The following is a 26,312-nucleotide window of genomic DNA, read 5'->3' on the forward strand; positions in this document are numbered from 1 at the left end:
CAGTGAGACACTTCAGCTTTGGATGATCTAGAACTCGAGATAACTGTTAACGGAAATAACAGTGATAGCTCAACACCTAATGTTTTCAAGTTCAAAGTGCCTCTGCGATCCTTTTTGCAAAATCCTGTTTTGCACAGTGCAGGGACAGAAGTCTGATGCATCCGGTTCAACGAGGTGGAGATCGCATGTTATTTTACCTTTGAACTACCCTATTATGCACATTACATTCATGCCAGTAATTACACAATAGCAAATTTATTCCAATGACTAGTCAACCTATTTAACAACTATATACAAAACAAACCTTAGTTTTAAGTTACTATTCTGTAATGTATGGTGTTTGCTGTCGTTTCCGACCAAACGACCACTGAATACGAACTTGTGTTTAGCCTATGAACATGATTAAGTGGGTTGTAAGATCGCTTGAAATACATTGCCACGACGAGTTCGAGGTGATACCGTACAAAATCCTCTTTATGGCGGTTAACTCAAAATGCATGCGGTGTATAAAACGTTTTTATATAACTAGGGTAAGAAAGAAGCAACATCCTTATAGTAATATAATAATATACAATTTTAATTTATATCCTGATTTGGGGTCCAAAAGGCTGCACTGTAATGTGAACTGTTACCAAAAAACATTTTCAGTTGAAAAATGAACGCTAGTTTGCTAAACTAATATTTTACATAAGGGAATTTCGGGTATACGAAGCGATTTAAATGATGACGATTGTAATTCTTGGACTTTGCTAACAGAACGTTATTCTCCTTAAAGGATTATAACATAGTTCTCTTGGCGGTTATCGCAATTATCTTAGCATAAAACGAAGTTTTGGACTACTTTATCATTAATTTAGTTTGCTTTGTATATTTTTGAAGCTCTTAACTTGCCGCATACTTACTTGAATATAGTCTGTTGTCTCCTTCAATCTGATACAAAACCAATATCGATATATAATAGTCTGATGTTTGCGCTATTCCGTTCTCATTTGCAAGAATTCCTGGATGAAATAAGGTGTCAGTACTCGCAAACTCGTACCATGAAAGGCTATCTCTCAATAACGAACTCTAATGATCTGATTGGAGCCCCGTGTCATAGTATCCAGTCCTAATTTGAAGGATTCTTGGGCAAAATGAAAAGCTTTCGTACGTAAATGAGCCTAATGACAGTCCATAAACGCTGCTTATCATTCAACATAGCTTAGTTGTGATTATTATTAAAGGAGCTTCGTCACGGTTTGCGTGCCTAAAAAACTTAAGCCTAAATTTCTGAAGTTTGTCGTTTGCAATCCGCATTAATCTTCTACGTCCTTAACCACTCTTGTTCCTTTATGGCTTATTGTTATCTGTTTGATGTTTTTCTATCTTAGTAAACTATTATTTTCAGGTTTCCTTAAATTAAAAGGTACTTTAGTACCTGGCCAAAATATCTCAAAATACCGTGATTGAGCTCCTTTAAACTATAATATGTTGATTTTAGTTGGGCTGCAAGGCATAATTCTGGTAGAAGAGTCAAGGTATCTGTTTGTATTAGTATGCGTTCCCTCTTACTTGCCAATTTCAGTGTAGATGCTTGTAATACAGGTCATGGACTGATATGGACAGAGTAATCCCTCAGTTACATATGGGCTTAGTCAAGGCGAATTTTGTAAGCGTTTTCAAGTCTATGCGCATGATGAGGTGATCACATGCAAGGTTGCCGAGGATATTTAACTTTCTACCTCGTGAGTGTACATGTGTCTTCTCAGATCAACTTTGCGCATGAACGATACGCCACATTCGTCACACGAGAAAGGCTGAAATCCTTTGTGCTTCCGACAGTGCGTGATCAGATTGGACGACTGACTGAACGACTTGCCGCAAAAGCTGCACTGGTGAGGCTTCTCTCCCGTGTGGATGTAGGTATGCTTCTTCATGTCAGACTTCTGGTGAAACCTCTTGCCACAGAACTGACACTCAAACGGGCGCGTGTCCGAGTGGATCAGCATGTGAGTTGATAACGTCGACGAGCGCTTGAAGCTTTTACCGCATGCCTTGCACTGGAATGGTTTCTTGTTCGAATGCACGATCATATGCTGCTTCAGGCTGATCGAATTGTTGAAAACTTTCTCGCAGACCTGACAGCAATACAGCTGCCTTTTTTTTTCAGAACCAGTAGCCTTGGATTTGTCGTCTTTTTCAGCCTTTTCTGTTCCAGGCCTAATTACACAATTCATCTGCTGCTGACCATTTTCCTTCTGGAATTCATCGTCCGTTTGAGTGTTTCGTTTGCCAACAGCTCCTGCGTTTGGCATCAGGACATTGTAATATCGATACGCCCCGGCTGCAGACGGTTGATTCTGGAGCCGTCTCACTTCTGCCCACTGCTGCATCCAGCGAGCAAATGCTTCTGATCCCGCGTTGTAAGATTGTTGACGGAAGTTCCAAAGGGGGAACTGTGGGGCCTTCCAGAACGGACCTTGGAGTCCTTTGGGGGAGGGAGAAGGGAATGTTGAAAGTAATCTCAGTCCTGTTTCCAATGGCATACCTTGAAAATAATGAAGAAACAAATGAATGATTGAATGAATGTATGTGTGAATGAATGAATGAATGAATGAATGAATGAATGAATGAGTGAATGAATGAATGAATCAACGAAAGAACGAACGAACGAATGAATGAATGGATGAATGAATGAATGGATGAATGAATGGATGAATGAATGAATGAATGAATGAATGAATGAATGAATGAATGAATGAATGAATGAATGAATGGCTGAATGACTGCCTGCCTGCCTGACTGACTGACTGAATGAATGAATGAATGAATGAATGAATGAATGAATGAATGAATAGATAGATGGATAGACGGATGGATGAATCATAGAATTATATAATTGAATGATCAATTATAGATAAACAAATAAATCAAAACAAATTTGACACATTGTTTTAAGCAGACTCTAAATATAACTTTGGGGAGAAACTAGTACCTGAGCATATCGTATTGTATTCCATATCGAACCTTACTGACGGATGAACAAATTCAAACTGAAAACTTCACAGCTATATGTTTTTCTTTTGGCAACTCTTTACAGCTTCAAAGATACCTTACATTTGAATAGAATCGAAGCGGTAGCCGTTAAATTAATTTAAGAAAGGAAGCTCTCTTGATGCATGCATAGGATTATAATCTGAAATTTGGTGTTATAGCACGAGAAGGATATGTAAAAGGCGAGAGGCTAGAGTAATCCTATCGTTTAACAATGATTTTTTCGAATTTCCTTGTGGATGTCAAACTAGATTTGATACAATTTTCCTTCCTTCATGCTGGAGGAAGATTTAGTAAGTGAAAGAGAAGATATTGAAAGCAATCATTTCCTCTTGGTGTTTGCAATCCCCATTGAAAAGAAAGCGAAGAAAGCGGTCAAGTTTCTCTCACCAGTGGAATAAAACGGTGATCTGTTCTGCAGCTGGTAACTATTCACATCATGACCAATGTCTTTGTTTGAACTTGACTCTTGACACGTGGTTTCCTCTTCGTCCACATCGTGTGAATTCTCGTCACTGCTACTTTCATCTAGAATAGGAAAAATGGAATGTAAAACTTTACTGTTCAGAAGAGTAACCGATGTCAATTGTAACCCTAATAGGACGTCTGGAGGTTCCGAAGTAATTCTTCACCAGAAAAAAAAAATATTTGAGTGGTAACTGAAACTAAAACACCGAAAAATCGGTCGGCTTGGCATTATAATAACCAAAACGATGAAATTCAAAAAAATCCGACCTCGGTTTGCGTTGTGAACGTTGTAAGCTTTCTTCAAGACTCTTTACTGAACTGTTCCGACTTGCCCTGCTTGGAGTTTTATGCCAAACTTACAGCCTTTGAAATAATGAAAGCAACGGCTGACCAAGTTATTATCGATCACTCAGATTATAAAATTTTCAGTATACACTTTGTGTTGTCATAACCTGCATGCTTGCTTTGTATCGACATTTTCGGGAGAAGTCAGGTGTTGGTGTCTCATGTTTAAGGATAAAATGGTGCTTCGAGCTTAGAAATTGATGAACTCGCCATTTTGATTCTGATTTAGCCTGTACTTGAACCCTCTTTGTAACTCGGGTGTTGATCCTGATTCTCTGGCCTAACACAGAGGCACAAATGAGTAATGTAGAACCATACGCAACTGAGCATTCTGACAAGGTAATAAGACTCTAACGAATTGTCAAACATCATATCTAGGAAGAAAGATTTACTAAAAAATTGTTTCCGGGGACATCAGGCTGACAGTTAACGCTGTCTTTGTTAGCATGACGCGAAAAACAAGGAATACTGTTACTTTCCCTTTTGATGAGGTGCTAGCAGACTCCTTGGCTTACTCTTTAAAAGTTTGTTCACATGTCTCCACTTGTCTTCTGTCCGAGAATATACATGCACGTGGGCATATAGAGGCACGGCGAAGTTAAAGTGCTTTGGCCAAGAAAATATCGCAACCCTTAAGCCCAACCAGCTTTCCAACCCGGTGATCAGAAGTCTAGCAGAATATTACGTCCGAGCGCATCCGACTCAAGAAGAGAGCAACAACTGAAAGCTGTTGTGGTTTAGTATCGAAGGAACCATAAAAGAATTTAGAGAAAACGTAAGCACTTTCGAAATTCCTTCATAACGAAGGACCTTTCAGGAAAGAAACATTTCATATTTCACCTGCATTTCTCAGCAAAACTAGTTGAAACTCTTCGAAAAGCAGCTAAACTACTTCCTAAGAAAGGTTTCCCAAACAATTTTAGTCAGCTATGGCTACAAATCATTTTTTGGCAAGAGTTTCATTAAATTATCATCAAGGACAAACGAAAACGTTGGCGAAATATGAGAGCGTTTATGCACCAGTTCCTACAACACTCGAGTTGCGCCCCTGTAGCAGGTGCCATTTAACCTCAGGTAAAGAGCTGTCAATAAACTGACCACTGCTAAACTTACCAAATATCTAAACTTTACAGAACGGAGCAATTTCGTTCATTAAATGTCGATGGATTTTGGAATTTTGTTCTTGTGTGGCTATGTAAAAACTGGGTATGGCGAAAATGGTTGATTTAGTTGGTCAAGAGAGACTTGGGAGAAAGGTATGTAAAGTGCTACTGAGTTATCAACTCCGGAGCCACTTTATACGACTGTTTATCATAACGATATTTTAAAATGTTTTGTAGGCCACCAAGTTGGGCATATGTTGGAATAAAAAACTGTCAGTTGAGTTTGGTAATTTCAAATGAAATTTCTGTTTCAAATCAGCAGAAAAAGTTTCCCACTCACAAGTCGAAGACTGAAAATTCTATTTAGAATACAACCAAGCAGCGAAACGAAAGAAGGAAATGGCACTGTCCATCTAGAAATAAAACTTTTAAGCTTATATCTTATAGTTTCAGAACTCAAATTCGTTCTTTAAAAATGTCGTTTAAAACTTGAAGAAATGTAACAACACGCAAAGAAGATTGAGTGAAATATTCTCTGGATGTGTACGTTTAAAAGATTTATGAAATCGGCGAAATTTCCGTCAGAGACAGGGTGCAATGCCGGTAAAATAATGATTTGGTCTCATTTGATTAAGTTACTCTTCGCAGTTTCATTCTTTTCTCAAACAAAACGGAGCTGAGGTAAATACTCCAGAACGGCTTTTGTCGTGATTTATATTCTATTTCTAAAAGGGCCCGATGGAAAGAGCCCGATCGTTAACGTGCTTTTAATTGTATCGCTAGAGTCAAAAGCAAACTTTGAGTTTAGATTCACTAGTAAAATGTTGGAGTTGAAAATTTACTCTTAAATGCCCTGGTAAGTCGTCTTGGTCCTTTTCAAATTCGCTATTGTTTAAAAGTTATTAAACTCCTTACCGGTTTGGGGTTGAACAGTATTGTTTTTTTCCTGATATTTCCACAGAAAGTTCAGTCCTATTCTTGCGACAAAATGTTTGCTTCTATTATGATTTTTTCCCGCAGAAATAAAATCTTATCAAGTTTTCCAGTTTAAACAGCGCTAAACGCCCAGATTGTAAACGTGTTTACGTGAAATCTACTTACTAGGTATGAAATATTATAAATTAGTCCAACAACTCATAAACTGCATAGATAATCGGTTGTATCCAACTCACGACGTTTAGTACTTATCGAGTGCAATATATTCGCTCTGATTTTCCGTGATTTGAAGACGGTATTCATTGCCATATGTGGGTTGAGTTTGTTGGTGGCTCTCGCCTTGCTCCGAGGGTTTTTCTCAGGGTTCTCCGGTTTTTCGTCCCTCCAAAAAAACTTAACATCTCCTAATTCCAATTCGAACAGGATAGAGGACCTGCATGAAAACCAGGTAAGGCTGATGTGGCTTCCTCTCTCAATATTGTGATTTGTAAAGCGAGAAGAGAAACGACTTCTACTAGATTTTAGTTTAAACCTGGAAGCCACCCAATGTTCTCCCTACAGATTACGCACCTTTTCAAAGTGTACAAAAATGAAAAATCACATACCAGCTCGGCCAGCTTTATCTTTGTGCTCAAATCCGGCATCTTCGGTCTCCAATGTCGAAGAAAGATTCGGTTTTATAAGAAAAGATTTCGGCATTGCTTAACGAAGCTGCTCCTGAGGGTCGAAACTGAAGGGAAGTGGTCAAGGGAATGCTTGCTAGGGAGTGGTTCAGCGACACTATCAGTGTTTTCAATCACACGACGTCACATAATTAGGCAGAACTAGAGCTTACGACAACATAAACAGCTTATGACTCCATAAGAAAAGCTATAGGGGAACATTCAGATAAAACCTTGACCTTGAACTAGAAAATAATAAAAAGAGGTAACTATACGACAGTGTACCTGATTCGGAGATCGTTTTTGGTAGAATGAAATAGCGCGAGAACATTGATGCCTTCAAGACAAGCCAATCTAGTTCAAGCTGCCGAGGGGAAGAGGTCCGCATTAGAACTTGTTGTCTGCATGCTGTTATATAGATCAAGTCGATGAGAGAGTGAAATATCATAGTTTATTAAACTTGTGAGGGCTATTAAGCGTTGAGTTTATTAACATGTTCAATGTCTCAATCTGTTTCTATAAATCTATTTGAATGTGAGTGGTTTTCACGCATTTTGAAAATCTTTCAGACGCCTTTCTAACGTACATGTCAAAATTAGGAAACGGCTGATTAAAAACGAGAACCTGAAATTCTTATTCAAAAAGTCTGAGAGTAGCAATTTTATTTATTAAAATGTCACACCTTAAAATTATATTCATTGCATAAGTTGTTGTCTTCAGGAACAGAGTAAATGACTGAAGTCATATAAGGATGAAGTTATGAAACGTTTAGTTTTGGGCGTCCCCCACTTTTGTACGCTAAGCACTTTCCCACAGGGAGAAAAATGTTCCAAAATACTTGTCGAAGACACGAAGACAGAATTTTTAAATTCGAAATCAGGAAAACGAAACACTAAGAAGTTGGCTTTAGAAATTTAAATCAGGGAGACAAATACTGGAACTATTGTAGGCGAAATATTGCTAAACTGTTTATCGCACGGTTAAATAAACCTTTTCTTTTCAATTTTCTTTTGGGAAGGAGAAGAACGAAAACAATACCCGGTGGAGGTTATCTGAGTCTAAATATTTTATTTATTAACGTATTACTCGAGAGAAAACGCATGTTATTCCTGCAGAGATCCACTATGCATATCAAAAGACCCAACTGAGCTGCTCAAGGCAGAATTTTGCCAATTATTCAATAGCTTGAAGTGTTCTTTTTTTCATCAACTGTTAAATTCTGATAAAACGTAGAAGAAAATTTTTTTGTGAGTGATGTCGTTAAATTTACACAAAGAAAATGCTTGCCTCGTTAATTATTCTCTCCTCTCGACCAAAATTTTATTAGCAAGGCCAGGTCAGTTAAGCTTAAATTTCTAGAGCAGCGTGCTCCTTTTGTAAAATGACAAACCCTATAAAACTATAGAAATATGTCTCCATTATCACACATTTACACAAAAAAATCAGCTCCAAAGACTGGACTCGTTTAGATTTTTCATGATTTACTGGAAAGGTTTCAAATTGTGCCATCGCCCACGTCTGAACAGGTGCTGGACGGAATTGAATTTCCTCGCTCTTGTTTGTTTACGGATTTAACACACGCAGTGCATAATAAAAATTTGAAAAAAAAACAAATCACTGATCTTGGCAAAGGTCTTAAAAAACGTTCCTTTTTTCGCGAGAGAGCTTGTAAGGAGCAATTGTCTGTTTATTTACAAAAATCGATAGAAAGCTTCAATTTTAGGCCTTTCTTAGAAGCATGTCTCAGAAGACGTATGATTAAGTCTAATATATTTTGAGAAAAACGTCATGACTGAACTCGAGGTTTCTGTACTTAAAGCGTGTGATTTTATTCACTCGAAAAGCAATCGCTAGTTAAGCGCAAGAATAAAAATCCTGCCCCTAATTTTTCTTACGTTTACTGCTATATTTTGCACACCTAGCAAATTAAAAGTCATCATTAATTTTGTATCAGATTCCAGTGCTTTCTTTCCTCCAACCTACACGAAATTTGGAGAAAACGACGCGATTAAATGAACATTACAATCCTGGTGCAGTGGTCCTGAAAACAGTCTTACAAGAAAATATGTTTAGTAAAATGTATATTTTGAAGTTTTGAAATCCAAAATGAAAATCTAAATGAAACCTGATTGAGAGCAGCGTCATGTTGTATAATGGCAGCCAGCCAATATACCACTTTTAGTCAGTAAAAGCTTTTAATACTAGCCTACTGCAGGTGTAATCAATAGATTCTTAATAGATAGAACCACACAAAAGCGTTGTTAACAAAGGGCAAACTCCGAATAGGGAGTGACAATTTTTCTCAGTCGTCAATATTACATAGTTTTTCTATTAGTCACAGTGAGAATTTTGGGGGACATAAAAAGACGTCCAATGCAATTTACGACGTAAAAATACTCTAAATAGAAACTGATCAAGGTAACAAAAATGCACATGTAGATTATATACCGAGCGTTTTGATAAAAATGCAAGGAGAAAATAGTTTCAGCCCAAGCTAGCCCATGCATAATACAGAGCACACCCCATAGACAGTCAATTGTCATGCAAGGCTAGTGCGCACTGCAAACATGGGTGTGGATAAAGTTAATATCATTTGACAGACTAATAAATGGCGAGGAAGGCGATTGAATTATTGCAATTTTAGGTTTTCAGTCAGTTTAGAGATGAGTTAGAACGTAAATGCACGTTTACCACTTCATTTGCACGCCTTAGAAGTAATCATAATAGGAATAGTTTCTAGCTAGTACCCCGCTGGTATTGAGTAATCACGAGTCCTTGAAGATCACAATAAAAGCGAGGCGTGCTAGCCAACTTCACTGAACTGAATTCAGCTGCAAAGCAATAATGTCTAATAACTCAGAAGAGAGCATTCACCACAACCACACTAACATCAAGGAGCTTATTCATCGCTTTTTCTTCACTTTTGACAGTTGTTGACGTAACAAGTTTTAAGAGAAAGTTTTTCCTTCCTTTAAGTCGTTTCCTGGCGTGATATATAACGTATAGCAGATTGCTCAAGACAGCTTGAATCAAGCATGCAAAATTTATTTCACACCTCGTTGAAATGTTCTTTTACTTTGTATATCCAAATAACGGGAAATATGATTTTGTCTAATGTAGATCTTGACCAAATATCTGGCATCGTTCACTTAAACGTGCAGTTACAAACATACTGATTGAATTCAATGATTTTAATAACATTTTCCCACCTTTTTTGCCTGAAATATAACTAGTTGTTTGACAAAAAAAGTCAATTAGAAACATATAAATTCAAATTCTGTACATAAATTTCTAAGCGTTTTGTAAGGTCCTGGTTATGGACTAAGATCACTAATGCACTCTTCTTTATATAACAATATACTTTATAAGAATATCAATGCTGAAATTTTGCGAAATTTTAAGAATATTTTAAGAATAAACCTGAGGCTGAGATTTTGAAAAGAACATAATTTTGTGTGTTGAAATTTGCAAATGCAATACAATTAAGACTTATATCAGTGTTTTTCACTAAACCCAAGAAAATTTCTTCCTCTCCCTAAACGGTCAAACTAGCCAAAAAAACAACAAAAACAGCACTAGTTGCATGTTCGATGCTAACAACATTCCTACAAGAAGTTGTGTGAGCCATATCAGGTTTTATTGCCTACAGCCTGGCTCCAAAATTACTTCAACGCCATCAAAATCATGATAGGACAGATAATCTAACGATATTTCGGCATAGCCCACTTTCTATTACTTTAATCTAAGAATATTCCCAAGAATATTTTCAGCCTGAAATCGGCAGAAATATAAGAATGTTCAGCTTGGGCCGGGAAAACAATAGTCTTATTAAAAAAGAGTGTAACTACACACTACATGTCAACTTTATAAAAGCTATTAGTTGTCATCTCATGACACGGAGAATTTTTTGCTTTCTCTTTTAATTTAGCTGTGGATAAACAAGCCCGAGATATTCCGGTTTGTAAGTTAAATTGCAATCAAAGTTGAACTAAGGATGAATATTCTAAAATGGCTAAAAAAAAGTAATTAGCAAAATCTGTACAAACAGTGAAGGCTAAATGTTTTCATTAGTCCGGTGTGACGACAAATATTCGATTTAATGCCGGTGTGTTGGACCTGAATCTCATACGTGCACTGCTCTGCCAATTTCAAGTTTAAAGGTTGACGTGTTTTTGTCATGTTCGGTTATAAAATATCGACTATAAATCGTTTGGTTTGATGCTTGAAATTCCAAATAGTGGCATCTGGATGATGTATTACGGTGTCTAATTGTATTTCTACAAATCACTAGCCCTTGATAGTAGCGCTTAACAGCTTAAAAGCTAACCGAACTCAAATTGCCTAAAAGGTTTGTTATCGACTCGTATTGATATTCCTATTTTTGATGCACGACCATGGCGTTGTGTCCAAACTTAAGTAGCGTTGCTTCAAGACACGTTCATTTAAATTCATGCATAGACATATTTCTGTTTGGAAATTTTTTTTGCTGGAAAATAAAGACACGATTCAATTTTTCACCGTTACAACTCGGAGCAGAACCGTACACCTTCAATTTGCTAGGATCATATCCAGTTTGAAGAGTCTTAGCAAAGATTCGCACCCCGGGTGTTTTTCAAAAGGGTTCACCCAACTTTCTGCCAAGGATACGAATCTAATACCGATTAGCTTTTCAGAGATTTACAATTCCCCTTGCATTTAATTCAGAAATGTAAAATTTGAAACAGATGCCTAACAAGCAAATATACTGAAAATCATCCAGTCAGAAAACAGGGCAATAATTTATTAGGTGTGGCCGTGTCAGCAAAAGAAAAAAAAACCTCTTAAGGTTGCGCAATTGTTTTAAAAGGTCCATTTTTAACCAGAGAGCAGGTTCCCTATTCAGCCGACTAAATGGGGTTTTCTTCTGAGCCACCCAATAACTGCACATTACGCCAGCGTTGTATTCTAGATTGGGGCAGAACTAGTCTTTAGAGATTACCATGACACAACATAAAGCTTGTTAAGAAACTCCAAACATCTGAGCTCCCGATACACATCCCGTGTGCTTGAATTCGAATTTAAAGACTCCGAAATACAACTAATTCAGGTTTCCTCTGTTTAATTAACTTTGAAAGCACACCGGGTAAACTATGCTGGAATTCAATTTAGATATGACGCTTCGAACATTTTATTGAACGCGCGAATCAGATTTTAATTCAATAACAAAAATGCTTGAAAATTGGTGATTTTGCACGGATTTGCAGCGTCCAAAAGAACTTCTTTAAAACTTGAAGATTTGCACTTCTTTGGAAAATCGTAGCACTTAAGAGGGGTTTAAAAGCGATTGGAACGTAAAGAGAACGTAGGCGGAGAAAAATCTCAAACACGATAATCAACATTTTGCCACCGGCCGACAGTAAACACTAAGTTTTGGCCGTAAAATCAAAAGAAATGTTTAGCTTCTTGCTGATTTCGACAATGTATATTCTTGCACACATAGAAAGTATTTTTTGATGTAAATAGCGGAAATCATTTTAACGAAAAATGTTTGCTTGATGAAAAGAAAGCTAGCAAGCCAAATTGAAACGACATATTCTGTTCCAGAGTTGGAAAATGCAACATTCAGTCACGCGCTCTATCTAGAACAAGTTGAAGTGTTTAGGTCTCGGGAATTGAAAGATTAGCTAAAAGAATAAGCAAATCCCGGGAAATACTAATAACTATCATTAAATACCTTCGGAGTCCATGTTTGTATCGGACTCTGCAGAATCACAGTCATCTTTGGAAGTTTCTTGTAGCGCAATCTCGTCTTCATCATTTTTTGTCGCGGGTAATCCGCTAGGTTCACCTTTTAGCGAGGAGGAATTTTGTTTTCCTACAATACCAGACAAAACAAAAATAGGCACATTATTTGAAAACCAGTTCAGTCCCAGATAATGTATTTCCGTAGACTAAGAGGTAAATCAACTGAGGATCAGAGTCGAAGAGATTTTTTTGAAAATTCATCTCTGAATTGCAACACGAATCACTCATGTGTGATACAGGCAATCGCAAAATATGCTCTGAAATAAGGACAAAAATGGGATCTTTGACGCGTAGCAATGGCGGGTACCGGGAAAAGTTAAATGGAATTGTGCAAACCATAACAAAGAAAGCCCGGGTGAAAATCACAACCAGGTATTTACCTTGTTCATTTCTTGTCTCAACACCCTGGTGCGAAACATCGCTGGAAACTGCAGTGGGCTTCGTGCGCACAAGAAAAGCTCTTGGCATTTTGATTTTTGTTCGTTTCTTGCTCTAATAAGGGTGGCCGTGTAGGTCCTCGGGTATTAACGGTACGTGCTGAAGAGAACAGGTCGTGCAATACGTGGGTTGTTTATCCACTCGTGAAATCTTTGCTGTAAATATTTGATACAAATGAAGATTGAACTTCACAGCCTAGGCTAGCACCCTTAAGGCAGGTGTTTTGAGCTTGCAAATGGTCCAAGATGTAGTGCGGTTTCGTCCAATCCCACCTGCTTGATAACTACGCGCTTGGAAAGCTTGTAAATTGAGTTACCATTTACTTAAACACCGCGCGCGCACTACGGAGACACGTTCTGAAGGGTTCCTGGCTAGAGAACAGAAGTCTACGCCCATATGACTAGTGATGACCAGGGATATGTCCCATTGTAGCCGTATTTCGATTTTTCAATATCAAACAGTGCTTGTTTGTTTTGCTTGACTATAAATATGCTCTTGCGCGAGCTCCATTGTTGTGCAAATCCCGGGCGCGCAAAATGGCGCGCGCTCTTCATTATTTATTAAGCAGCACTTTTAGAATGGGAAAGCTAAACCGCGAATCTCGCAACCCGAGAACACGGATAATAACTTGCACTTTCATTGTTTACTTTTGAGACAGGCTTTATTCCATAAAGATTTAATAGCTAAAGATTATTAGAGTCTGTTTCTAGTGAGTGACGCCAGTGAAACCGAAGAAACTGTTTTCATGTTTGATCATGTTATTATATTGCTCCTTCGGTCATCTGTTTAGGATTTAACGAAACAACATTGACAATTTTCCGTTAAATGATAGAATGTTTATTTTTATTCTTTAATACGCGGATGCGATACCCAGTAATTGATAACTAACTTTTACGCGTGTTTATCTCAATCAAAATGAATTTCACGAGCCAGTCTCTGTGCCCACCTGATGCGGATGTTGTCACGTAGTTTGTTAAATAAATTTGAACTAGAACTGTTGAATTATATTATATAATCGGATTCAAGTCACATCCCTTGATTTAAACATCCGCTGAACAGGTGGAGAAATCTGAATGATGGGCGCGTGCGAGTGCGCCAGGGCGGACATTTAAGGCAGCAGGTCGACTGAACAGAGATTGTAAACCTTAGTCGTTTGAGTTAGCACTGTAGTTGGGTCAACACGGTTTTATCGACTGGCTTCTGTTTATGAAGTTCTTAGCCTGGCCAGGATGTGTACACATACCGAACAAACTGTACAATAAGCTTGTTATTAACTCTGTTTGTGGTATATTTGCCCCGCTGAAAGCTCATTACGAAAAGCTGGGTACGTGGACTCAAACCCCGCCAGTCCTAAATTCCTAGTTACGTATACATAGTAAAAAAATCAGTTCAGCCAGGTTGCTTCAGTTGTTAAAATAAACGTTCAGAATTATATTCGAAATTATGTCACAATGTTTCTGAAAAAAAATCTTTTTGCATTGTCATCAACGCACGTATTATAGGATTGGGTGACAATAAATCACGTGACGGTCGGATATTGTCAGTGGGCTCTAATGATTAATGTTGCGAAAGTTTAGACAATGTCAGCACATCTTCCGCTCTTATGCCACGATATCGAGGGAATATTGAGTGACTCGTTCTCTCATGTCGCTATTGCTTTTTATTTACTTTCAATCACAAAATCCTCCCTCAGCAGAGTGTGTTTTCTTACCATAAGAGGCACTCAAAGAGAATATTGTTCTGGTGAGGCATATTTCATAAGGATGGGGTACAACCGGACACAGTTGGCCACTAATTTCCGAAGTAAAATAAACAAGTTTTAGATTTATGCTTTTATTAGTTATACAAGTTATCTGGAACATAATTGGTACACGCTTTCAAAAAGTTAAGCGCTTCTCAGATAAGCAAATATTTATTGGTAACTACTCTAGTTGTTGTCAGAAACTGTGCACTCTGCAGAGATTAAATTTCTCTCTGTCTTTGTCGAAATTTTTGTTCAAAGTTTTCAAAATAAGCGGAATTTGCTACAATTGTTTATGTACTTTTTGCTCATGCGACTATTTCATAATATAACGTGTTACATTCTTATCAGAATGCGACTAGGTCTTAGCTTAGTTACATTGTTGAGAAATTTAATTCTTCGTATCTCTTGAACCCTTCTTCCAACTTGCAAAGTTGCTAGGGCTGATTGCCTCACGCGACAGGCTTACGACAAGTCTACAATACAGATTGTTTCGTGTAAATCAAAACTTCAATTCGCTTGCGCCTGCCGTACACGGCACAAAAATGTCGTTGGATTTTGAACCATGTTTTAAAACCTTGGCTTACGAAAATGGTGGCAACTCAAACTATGTTTGAGATAGCCTGTTTAGCAGACGTTTCCTTTCCATTTTCCAGCGAGCGAGCGCGCCTGGGATGGGCAAAAAGGGAGAGAAGTGAGTGGAGAGGACAAGGGAAGTCGTATACAATTTTACACCAAGGGGCTCACTTCTCCAACGACGAGCAGGGTAGCTCGAGCATTGGGGCAGTGTCAGCGACTCGTTGCATGTATCTAAGGAGTATTGTTAATTTGGTGACGTGGACATGAGTACCGTCGGATCAAAACAAAACTCTCCGTACGCCTTACGGTTGCTATGACAACTGATCCGGTGAACGTGACTGTGCCTCCTTAAGTCTACTTTGCGGTAGAATGCTCTACCACATGTCTGACAGGCAAACGGTTTGAATCCCAGGTGTTTACGGCTGTGAGTGATGAGATTGGAAGACTGACTAAAACACTTTCCACACTGGCGACACTTGTGGGGCTTCTCTCCTGTGTGCACAAGCATGTGTTTCTTCATGTCCGACTTCTGGTGAAATCGTTTGCCGCAATAATCGCAAGAAAATGGCCTGATGTCGGCGTGAATCAGCATATGCGTGGACAGGGTCGAGGAACGCTTGAAATGTTTACCACAAGTCTTGCACTCGAATATCTTAACAGTAGTGTGCGTCTTCCTGTGTTGTGCAAGGCTGACGTAATGACTGAATGTCTTTCCGCACGTGGCACAGCCGTACGGGCGGCTACCCGCGTGTGAGCGCCTCACGTGTACCTCCAAGCCGTGTGGTGTGCAGAATATTTTCTGACAGGTGTTGCACGTGAACGTGTCATGAGAGTTGCTTTGCTCCAGCTCGTTTTCATGCTGCGCTTTCATGGTCTTTTCGAAATGTTCATCTTTCTTGCTGAAAGTTGTTTTCATGTCTTTTGTAGAAGGTTTTCGTTCTGGAAGATTATTGCTTTTAAAACTGGGCTCGTTTAAAATCACTGAGGCATTGCGTTCTTTCACCCAATGTTTCTTTGACTCTTGAATAAGAAAGGGCAAGTGGCTTTCTTCAGGAACTAACTCTGTGAAGACACAGTGTAGATATACGTTACATATGCGTACTAGCTAAACGAACCAGACAAAAGTGTTAGCACGATTTCCACTTCTTTCTCATGTCACAATGTTAACTTCCCACCACAACAAAATTTCCTAAAATGACAGCTATGAGAGATCCGTTCCAACCATGAGGAGGGAGTACGCTAAACTAATGTTTCACGCTCTAAAAATTGATATTTTCACGGTTTTATTATTAAGTTAAGTAAAACACTGCGCTGTGGCTAATAATAATAAGGAGCAAGTTCAAGCACAGGATTCGAATATCAACTTGACGTTTCTGATAAGACTGATAATCCTACTGCACGAAACAGGCAGTCATCATTTGATTGCAAACGAAAATAAGATAACTTACTTGACTTGTCTCACGCAAGCCTACCACATGATATTTAAGTTATATTGTTCTTGTTCACGTACTCCCCTACAGTGTAAATCTCGGTAATATTATTTCCCATCTAAGGCATCCAATCAGTCTTTTCGCTTTTTTTTTTATTAATTCACTGATTATCATGATTTAACAACCATATGACGCAGTTACGCTTAAAATATCTTAAAATTCCAAGAAATAACTCTGGACTTAATTTGATTTAAATTTGGCTTCCCTGGTGGGCCTCTCACCAATCTCCAGTCGCTTAAAAATAATGAAAAATTAAAAAAAACACTCTGTCAACCCGTCAACATCTCCGAAACAGAACCGACGATTTGAAACACACAAATAAGCCCCAACAAGTGGAATCATTGAATGAACATCAGTGACTGTCCAATGAACAGACTAAGATCTACCGAAAGGTATAAATAAGCTGAAAAAAATTTTTTTAGCCCATTTTCTGTTACTAAACGTAGCTTAAAGTGAGGCAATTTTCTAAGATTTTCACTTTAAGATTGTGCTGCATTGGGCAAAACAACTTTGAACAAAAAAAATGCCTCAAGGCAAATCCTTCATCGCTTTTCTGTTTTAACACGTCTCTTCAATTTCCTTTCGAACTTTACTAGAGGAATCGTTAAAACATCAATTGGCATGATATCAGCTTCAGGAGAAAAAAGAACTTCCACTGATCAAAAGGAATTGTTGGATCGGAAAAACAAGGCGTCGGCGAAGAAGGATAAAAATGGTAAACAAATTTCAAGGGAGTTACACCAAAGACTGGTTCACGCACCTTAGACCAGATTTCGAAGTTAATTGTAAGATGATCAACATTTCTTATCACGAAATCGGAACGCATTCGTTCAGCGCCAAAATTTGTAAATTTATTCCATTCATTTTTCCTGAGGCCATGGGCTGGCATTTCCGCGACTTCCGATTGTAAAGTGGAATAATCAGACGAGTATTTTCCGTGTAGAGGAACATCGTTTTCCTAGTATGCCTAATAATGCGCAGGAACATTGATAAAAAGTAAACAGGGATTCATGTGCCTTCCTATGCCAGACAAAGCTGAACGCGAGTGATATTTTTCAAAATAAATAGTTTCAAAACTGACTGATTTTTGGAAGCAAACTCCGGAAAAGTAAAGTTGACAGCTAAGAAGTAGTCTTTCATGTTTGATATGAGCTTTACTTAAAAGTCACAGCTGAATTGGTACGTGTTGCTGTCCAATTGTTTATCTAACGATGCCTCGTGTACCACTGTTTAGATACTCTGGAGACAGAAGCTAAACAATTCTGTCACATCTTATAAATGCTCCTTCCAATTTCCTTCAACTTTTGCTACGCGACTTATGATACTTTCTTGTCAGAGTAGCTTGTTTTGCCAATAGTTCAACCGGTTAACGTCTTTAGACTTAATTAAACAATGCTTCTTCGAACTGGGGTCACGTAAGGTACAGATTTCGTTGTTTCTTCAGGCCCTTCATGTCTTAAAAACCAAATTCTTCCTAAAACAGATGATCAAAGTTTAAAATGAAAGTTTGAAGTTTGTTTTTTATCGTGATTTCTTTCAGTCGTCGCACGAAAACGATAATGGTGTTGTTATCTTCTAGCAAACAAAATCGACGAAATTTCCTCTGCATTGTTGGATCTTAAAGACAGTGCAATCTTTACCAAACAGGAACTGATTTCTCGCAGATTTTGTCGCAGCGATTTAAGCAACTTCGACAGAGTGTCGCTGATAAAATGTAACTAACAATGTGCATATTGGCAACGCCTTAATGCGGTTTGATTCTTAACTCTTCCGAAATTAAGATCTATTAATGTGAACGAGCACGTTTCGAAACTCGTGCGTAATATCGCAGCATTGATGAAGCAAATTTGCGATTGAATAATTCCCGGAGATTGAATGAATAGAGCAGGTGAAATGAAACGTATGCTTCCTCTTTAATCACTGGCTATTTACTCAGTGAAGTTAACTCATTATGTAGATTAACTTCATTGAAAAGTAAATTCAACGAAATCCAATCTTTGAATCTGTTGCCGAATATCTCAGTTCTCTTTCTTGCCCAAGAAGGGCCACAAAAAAATTGTTTTCATCTTCATGAGGGTCACATGTTCTATACAAACCAAGTTCACATAATATTAGCAGGTAAATGTCGCGCTTATATTGCCCTCCTGTCGATTAAAATCTTCAATAGCACCGGAACGCTTCCTACAGCGCCAGGGCAAATACTAAATCAGAATTTTCTTTATGAAGCCAGCCATTGTCCTACAAATAAGAGTCACTTTTCACCTTTCTTCCCTGTTTTGTTTGCTTAAGCGCCGATTGACTGAGGAAAATCTCATATCCGGACTTAATACAAATGAGCTTTTTGAGTGAACGTTCAAAACTGTGATTTTGCAGGAAATAAAATTTTCAAAGGAAATCAAATTTCTTCAGTTCTCTCGGTCGGGTGTAAACCAAACATGGGACAAATGCAAAAAAGAAATACCAAAAGTTTAGAAAGCAAAGCAATGAATTATTAAATGTACCGAAAAGAAAGAAAAAAAAGAAACCATATATTTATCCTGATCTGTACGTGTAGTTTTTTTTCTGTCGAATTTCTTGTGGAAAAGTTTTCGTTTTACTTCTTAGTTGCAAATAGGTTGCTTAGTCTTAAACACGAATTTTATGAAAATTCTACACCGTCCGTATTTTGAAATAAAAATGTTTAAAGAAATAAGTAAATAGAGGCTGAACAAGTTACTCTGCAATGATTCGAAACGCAGCAACTATACAATCACGGCATTATTAGTCTTTTTCGTTTTGTTTTTTCCTTGAAAATCATGCCAAATTCAGCACATTAAATAACTATTTTATGAGAGCAGTAAATATCCTCTTCAATGTAACGAATTAAAACCGTCCTTAGCCCGCCCAGAAAATGGAAAAATACGGTATTGCGTTTGTTAATTTTAAAGTAGCCTTGCCAAATCCGCGCCCGGAGAAGACATCTTTTTTCCGGCCATAGCAAAATCAATGCTTAAATGATCACCAATGTACGCAAGATAACAAGATGATGTATTCTCTAACCTGGAGGCGCGCTTTCAGTGACATCCGCGTGTCCCTTACGGACTCGAACAAGGAAAGATTTCGGCATGATGTGATAAGAGCCCAAAACCTTAGGGTACAGTTGTTCGCTTGATTTTGTTCTGTTATGCTCCTCGTTGGCGATCGTGCAAACTGCGGAAATTTTGGCTGCTCGATGTGTTGACCTTGCGAGCCCTTGACTGAGTTTGAAGGCTGCTTCAAGCTGGCTATCAAATTTACTTCAATCAACCTGGGAGAACAAATGTTACAGTAATTACACATATCAGCTGAACGCCTCCTGTTTTTTTATACACAGGCTTGAGTTGACTTCTGTTGTCCTATTGGTTCTCCCATCGCGGATTGTCCCATGTTAATGAACTCGTCGCAACTGATTTGTGACTTATTTGGTAAAGAGAGGAAATTGAAAGCCAACTTGATTATAAAGATTAGCAACAAAGTGAGCTCAATTGTGATTAAAATTTTCGTCCAGCAAACTTCTTTAAACAAACGTCGTTTTGGAACCAAGCATTGCCTGCACGTTGGTAGCACGGGTTCGCGTGCTGTAAATTACTTCGGACAACTCCACGCTTAATAAGTCAAATTTCTAATAGAAAACAAAGTACATTGCTTAAGGTATTCTGTTGACTTCAGAGTGTAATTTTAAAATTGGATTAAGGGTATGATTTTAATGAAACTTGTTAAATGGAGGCTGAAGAGAGTGACCCTTGCAGCTGAACTAAATGTAATTATATTGCAATATCAATCCTGGTTTTATTCTTTAATTTTTTGGTTTTGTTTCATTTCTTGTGGTGTGAAAATGATATCTGTGAACTGTAAAGGAGACCGAACAACTAAATGTTAATATTTCTTAATATTTTCAACAATGATTCAGCTTTTCTCCGTACGAGTCAGTTTACTTTAGAGAAACAAAAAGAAAAGACAAACACACCAAAATGGGAGAGATTTACAATAAATAGCTTTCTCAGTTCAAATTTGTCACGCCAAGCGAATAAAAGATTTGCAACACCTTTTTACCCAAGTAGATTTAATTTATCTTTCTAGCTTACATACCAACAAGAAATTTAATTGTTTCATTAAAACCATTAGTTTTATCAGCACTTCGAGAACGTGCCAGTTTTTATCAGATAAAAAAATGAGTTCATGAAAGCGAGATAAATTTAATTCATAATTTCTATTTTGCGACGGTGATGAATTGAAACGCCGCGAGGGAAAGTCAATTAAAATGATGGAATGGTCAGATCTGCGAGCACTGCTTTGTTAAAATAATTCTTGTGTTAATCGCGAAGGATGTTTTTATGATCTGTCGCGTCACTCATCCAGACTAGTATTGATATAGGTAATGAATCTGTGAGCAGAATATCTGTGATACGTACAAACATCACTTTCTCTTTGTTCAGAGTTGCTTTCCGCGCTATTTAACTGACATACCGCGTGAATCAGTGATTAAGTGATTTATTTTTGCTTTTAAACCCTTGCTGAGTTAACTTAAAAATTCATGCGACGGTTTTGAATGCGGCATTCATAAAAAAAAATTCTCTGCTTTTTTAATTTTTTGACGATTAATTCTGAAGTCTAATTACGAAAGGGAATTGGGTGCGGGAGAAGTAAACAAGGTGCAAAAAATGCCTTCTTATTTCGTGAAAAGAAATTCATGAAAAAGAAATTCATAACCCAATGTACGTTTTTACCAGTATTGTAAATAAATAGTAAGAATGAAGGAGAATAAAATCAGCTTTTGATCAATTATTTGTATCGAGATTTTTTGTGACCGCTCGTGCAGCTTGTTTTGTTTCATTTTTGATACTATCATTTCGGGTACTTTATTACTTTGTAGAGCGAAAATGACCACAGTAAGCCATGACTATGACGCATTAGTCTCAAAATATATTTTAATCATTATTTGAGGGAACAGGGAGGGCTGGAATCCTTAGCTCTCAATCTGCAAAAGTTTCTCTTCACAAGACCAATATTCGACCAAGCAGAAAAGGTGATGCGGTGGAGAAAGAAAACTATTTAGTTGATTACCAAAGCGATCCATTAAGATTTTTGGCTGGGGACTCAAAGGGATAAAAAGAATCCAGTTTTGTTTTTCCTTTCGCGATGAAAGAATATAAAACTTTAAGCGACATTGAATTAAACAAAATTAAATCATTATTTACTTACTAATTGAATCAGTATCAAATCAATTAAATTGCATTAGTGCAGAATCGTTTGGTTTTTGAAAAGCTGAATGAACAATTAAATCCGGTATGCGATCATCTGTTTTTACGGACCTTGGTTTCTACATCATAACTATTGTTTTTTCTTCGAATTCAGAAAGAACACTTTTAGACAAATATTGTACTGTTCATTGCAGTTAAGAATTTATTTTATTAGTGGTTTAAGTAATTTCTGTATGCCGACATATTTTCTCTTTTAAACGGGGGATTCTTATTTCAAATTTTACGTTTCTCTTGTCAATCTCCCTGATTAAATCAACCTTATTTTAGAGCAGGTTTTTTAAAGCAATGATTCAGAGCTTTTTAATATGGCAGCGCCATTTGGGGAAGCACGTTGTGGGAATAAAGTAAGTGAGAGGATGTACCCAAGGTTTCAGTTCAATAAGCTGAGTAGATCAAAACCTGTTGAACAGGATCTTGAATTCACCGCCACCTACTGTCCATTATATGTAGATGATATAATTACAGTACTACCGTGTGGCACGAAATTTTTGCGGTTCTAATTTTTTGCGATTCTTTCGGTTTTTTTCCGCGATCCGCAAAAATAGTTCCCGCAAATTTTTTTTCCGCAAAAAATTTACTCCAGTGGCGAAATTATACATAAAAACCTCATATGTAGAATCTAGTTGATGCCAGTTATGTAAAACGTCTCTTTAAATAAAACGATGAAATTGTCCACGGTACACTACAGGTGTAGCTGCTAAAAAGTTTACAGAAAAAGGATCGTTTGAAGGTACTATCAGCCACACTTGGCAAGACGTTATTTGTAATAGAGCGACTGATTACCGTGTAGTGTAATAAAAAAAACGCCGAATAACCAGCAAATAAACACGACTTTCTGAAAATCGCAAAAATTGATACCCAACTCGAAAAACGAGTCCTTCGCATTCGCAAAAATTAGCTCCCGCAAAATACAAAAATATCGCCGATCCGCAAAATTAAACTCCCACAAACATTTCGTGCCACACGGTTCTCTAAACCAAAACACAGTGGTCCAAGGTCACTGATGCAAACAACTGAAAACATAACCTGCGAATAATCAAAGAGGCGTTACATTGCTTGCAATGCATGACGAGCATTACGTGAAGATAACGCATGCGCAGGAAGCGGGGCGGGAAGTGGAATTCGCAAGATGTTGTCTTCTGGTCCTCAGAGCTCCTTTTAGTCAGGAGCGCGACCTCTAGAGTCGAGCATAAAAAAGTCGGGAACTGGGAGAAATATAAGAGAAAAATTTGTTTTTTACTCTAGAAATAGCATAAAAAGGGTGATCTTTAATGGTAACAACAACAAACATCTAAAGAGCTTGTGAAACTTAGGTAACTTGAGAAATTTTTTGGCTCTTTGGGTGTATTTTTCGAGGAGAAATTGGCTGGGTGGCAAAAGGGCTAATGAGCTCATACATTCTTTGTAAAATTTTGAGAAGTTTAAAGCCGCTTCACAGAAAAAGTATTCAACACATCGGGCTCAAATTACTTGGGACAGTTAATCGTGCTGTGCCCTTTCAATATTCAGAGCTAATATTTTGTAACTCCATCAGAAACTTTATCGCTTATGCTAATGAAGCAAATATTGTGAACAAAGATTCTCCTATAACATAGCATCAACAGCAGAAATAGCATAGCATACAGCCTAACATAGGCCGAAGCTTTCTACCAGACTTCCACATTTAGACCTGTTTTCCTTTCATCGACTACATTGCGTCCTTCTTTTATCAATTCACTTATGGAAATCACTGTAATCAAAGGAATCTTAGAAGCAGTTGAAATTTTGGACAGAAAACCTCTGAGCCATGTAAGAACTGTGATACATCGAGCATAGGCTCTAGGGTTTTAACGTAATCTTTGCCATGGCAACCACACAAGCAACGTTAGGCGCAATCAAAGTTGAAAAAGAAAAACTTTCATGTGCTATATTAAACACAAAGAATTTGAACACTATTTGAACCATTTTACCCGAATTATTGTGTTGCGTTTTAAGTCTATAGAGTTCAGTAGGACGTCAACGGTTTTGCGGTTTTGCCAATGTATGTGAGAATGAAAGAATTCATAAATGCGACGCTCGGGGGTTGTTTTAACCAACTTAATTACTGCATCTTGTGATGTGATGACTAAAACATGGAAGCGTATTATTTTCAAAAGCGTCATAATGTGATAATGAGATTTACAGAAAATAAAAGTCCAACAAACAGTATTATTCTATCCGTCTGTGTGCGTAACACACCTCAACATTCGCGCAGAATAAATAGTTCAAACATGTTTAAATTTTTCCAGATGAATTTTTTGACAAGTTAACGGTCTATTTGTCTGTCTGTTGTTTGCTTCTGTTATGTTATGTCTTGTTCCAGATGACTTGCGTATTTCTTAAGTGGTCATGTAACGGGTCTTTTTGTTCTGGTCTAGTGTTGTTTCTGCTGGCGACGCATTGATGCCGAAGATGATGTTTTAACATCTTTATTCTATTGTGTTATTGTGTCTTATAAATTTTTCTCGAAGAATCTTTTCGCATGTTTGAATAACGGTCTTTTGTGTTTTTGTTCATTGTGGTTAGTGAAGGATAAACTGAGCTTTCGCGCGTAAAACAATAGTTTTTCTTCATCCTATTATTTCCTAAATTTTCCAGATGAAGAGTCTTTTGTCAAGTCCAGACAACAAACTCTTTGCGTCTCTGCCAATAAAATGGGACTCAAAAAAGGGCATCTTTTTAATTATTGTCTTCTGAATATACATGTTTAACAGCTTTAAAAGCTTGATGAAAACGTTATATACTTACAAGGTATCAGCCTATAACCCTGATCGAATGTTTACCGACAGAGTCATTTTTTAAAGGCTTTCACGTGTGCAAATGGCTCGATAGCCAATGAAAATTGACGAAGCAGAAACCTCTCAAAAACGTGCACTTATTCTGTCGCGTCACTGCCACCGGATATGAATGAAGGCGATCGTTTAATTTTCTACTCCTGTATTTACTTAATTCTAATCAATTGCTTTCGAAAACCATTGCCGGATGAAGTTTTTCCTAGCTACCGGACGGATATTTGAATAGATTTGTTAAATTCGGCGGTTCTGAGCGCTTATCTCTTTGTACTAAAAGAAGCCGGCTAAAATATCTGTTGATTCTTAATGCTAGCAATTATACGATTTAAAGACGACCTTTGGTTCCAACGGTCTTGAGTCTAGTTGAAAACCATACTTAAATAACACTTGAGAGCGTCTCCGTTACAGGCCGTTAGGTGTACCCAAGAGCCTTTATATAAGACGTAAACAGACTCCACGATTCTCAAACGTTGTATTGACGCCCAACAAGAACGTGCAACGCTCATAAAGAAAATGTAACAGATATTACAGACGACTTCCACGATGAAGAACATTCTTCTTATTGCTTTCCTTTGCCTGTTGCTTGGAATTTCTTTTCAAGGTTTAGAAATGCGACGGATGCCCCACTTAGAATGGAACTCGCGCGGTTTGCCCATGCAGTGGAGAAAGAGATCATCTACCAATAGCCACCGGAGCAAGATATATAGCGACTTTTATAGAAGGTAGCTAAATTTGTCAAACGTTTTCTGTTTCAATGTTGTTCATCGGTACACTTCGGGTACTTTGTGAAAGGTTCAGGGTCAGTTAAAAATTTTTAGACAGTGAACTGATTGTCGTGTCAACTTTGCCTAACAGTAATAAAAAAACGTATCGGAATTCTTGCTTCAGACATAAAGAAAGAAACAATCTTTCTCTGGCCAAAATACGGGAACTAACTTATAACTGTATTAGGATCAATCTCTCGATTACAGAGGTGCGCTCGGTATGGCCTTACGGTGTGTACGAATATAGGGACTGGTAAATTAACCTTACAAATGAAACAAACAAACAAACAGTTATTCTAAAAAAAAGTCCTGAAATTCTGCATTTTAATAATATACTGATACGAGTCAGGCCCAAATTAATCAAGTTGTCCAAATTAAACGCCCAGACAGCCCACTATTGTGCAAAAAATCGAAATGACTTGGTAACAAAGTTATTCACAACAATATTCTGGGTTGGGTCCTACCCCCGGAGAGGAACGAACCCCATCCCCCTTCAAACTGAAGTTAGAAAGAAATATATCGATCACTCCCTTATAGACCTACAGGAGTACAACATGTGGTCCTATCTCATCGTCTAACTGATAACAACAATGTCAAAAGTTATAGCAAACCCCATTCAATGGCAAAACCCTCATCGCCCTGGGGGCAATGACTAATTGAAAGATTCTAAAAAAAAGTCGCAAGTACTTAATCGTTGTACATTTCCTTTATCTTTCTTGCCAGTTCTAGACCCTACAGCTTGGACGCGGATGAAGACCAGCAGAATGATTTTCCACCTCACTTTCCTCGTCCGGGGAAAAGAACTGTGTATCCATAATAATGTTTGGAAGTAGAGATATACCTCTGCGGTTCAGAAAGAACCTCTGATGGCTTTTAGTAC

The 26,312-nt window shown here is 37.7% G+C and overlaps 2 protein-coding genes and 1 long non-coding RNA gene across 4 annotated transcripts; 1 reads left to right on the forward strand and 2 right to left on the reverse strand.

Annotated features, from left to right (window-relative positions):
- Positions 1-211: 211 nt before the first annotated feature.
- On the reverse strand, positions 212-13,449 carry LOC145490744 (uncharacterized). 2 transcript variants are annotated; one of them, XM_081469837.1, is made up of 4 exons: positions 12,712-13,449; positions 12,261-12,401; positions 3,424-3,561; positions 213-2,527 (listed from the first exon to the last, which is right to left on the reverse strand). In XM_081469837.1, the coding sequence occupies exons 1-4, from the start codon at positions 12,797-12,799 to the stop codon at positions 1,710-1,712; spliced, it is 1,185 nt and encodes a 394-aa protein (XP_081325963.1). In that variant the 5' UTR covers positions 12,800-13,449; the 3' UTR covers positions 213-1,709. The 2 variants fall into 2 exon arrangements, with proteins under 2 accessions (XP_081325972.1, XP_081325963.1); XM_081469846.1 differs by lacking the exons at positions 12,261-12,401; positions 12,712-13,449 and adding an exon at positions 6,491-9,526 and having other exon boundaries at positions 212-2,527.
- A 1,339-nt stretch (positions 13,450-14,788) lies between these two features.
- Positions 14,789-20,495, reverse strand: LOC145490927 (uncharacterized). Its single transcript, XM_081470045.1, has 2 exons — positions 19,619-20,495; positions 14,789-16,151 (listed from the first exon to the last, which is right to left on the reverse strand). Exons 1-2 carry the CDS (start codon positions 19,683-19,685, stop codon positions 15,334-15,336), a joined length of 885 nt encoding a protein of 294 aa, XP_081326171.1. The 5' UTR covers positions 19,686-20,495; the 3' UTR covers positions 14,789-15,333.
- Positions 20,496-24,825: 4,330 nt separating this feature from the next.
- Positions 24,826-26,280, forward strand: LOC145490896 (uncharacterized). Its single transcript, XR_014049738.1, has 2 exons — positions 24,826-25,390; positions 26,156-26,280. It is a non-coding gene; the product is annotated as an uncharacterized LOC145490896 (long non-coding RNA).
- The last annotated feature ends 32 nt before the right edge of the window (positions 26,281-26,312 follow it).

Source organism: Orbicella franksi, chromosome 1, assembly GCF_964199315.1.
Source record: "Orbicella franksi chromosome 1, jaOrbFran1.1, whole genome shotgun sequence".
NCBI classification, from domain to species: Eukaryota; Metazoa; Cnidaria; class Anthozoa; order Scleractinia; family Merulinidae; genus Orbicella; species Orbicella franksi.

Excerpts from the sequence above, each read along its gene's own strand:
- LOC145490744 (XM_081469837.1), bottom strand. The coding sequence starts at position 12,799 with ATGCCAAGAGCTTTTCTTGTGCGCACGAAGCCCACTGCAGTTTCCAGC. Across the intron at positions 12,402-12,711 it reads TGAGACAAGAAATGAACAAG|GAAAACAAAATTCCTCCTCG; the intron begins GTAAATACCTGG and ends CTGGTATTGTAG. Across the intron at positions 3,562-12,260 it reads TACAAACATGGACTCCGAAG|ATGAAAGTAGCAGTGACGAG; the intron begins GTATTTAATGAT and ends TTCCTATTCTAG.
- LOC145490927 (XM_081470045.1), bottom strand. The coding sequence starts at position 19,685 with ATGCCGAAATCTTTCCTTGTTCGAGTCCGTAAGGGACACGCGGATGTC. Across the intron at positions 16,152-19,618 it reads CACTGAAAGCGCGCCTCCAG|AGTTAGTTCCTGAAGAAAGC; the intron begins GTTAGAGAATAC and ends GTGTCTTCACAG.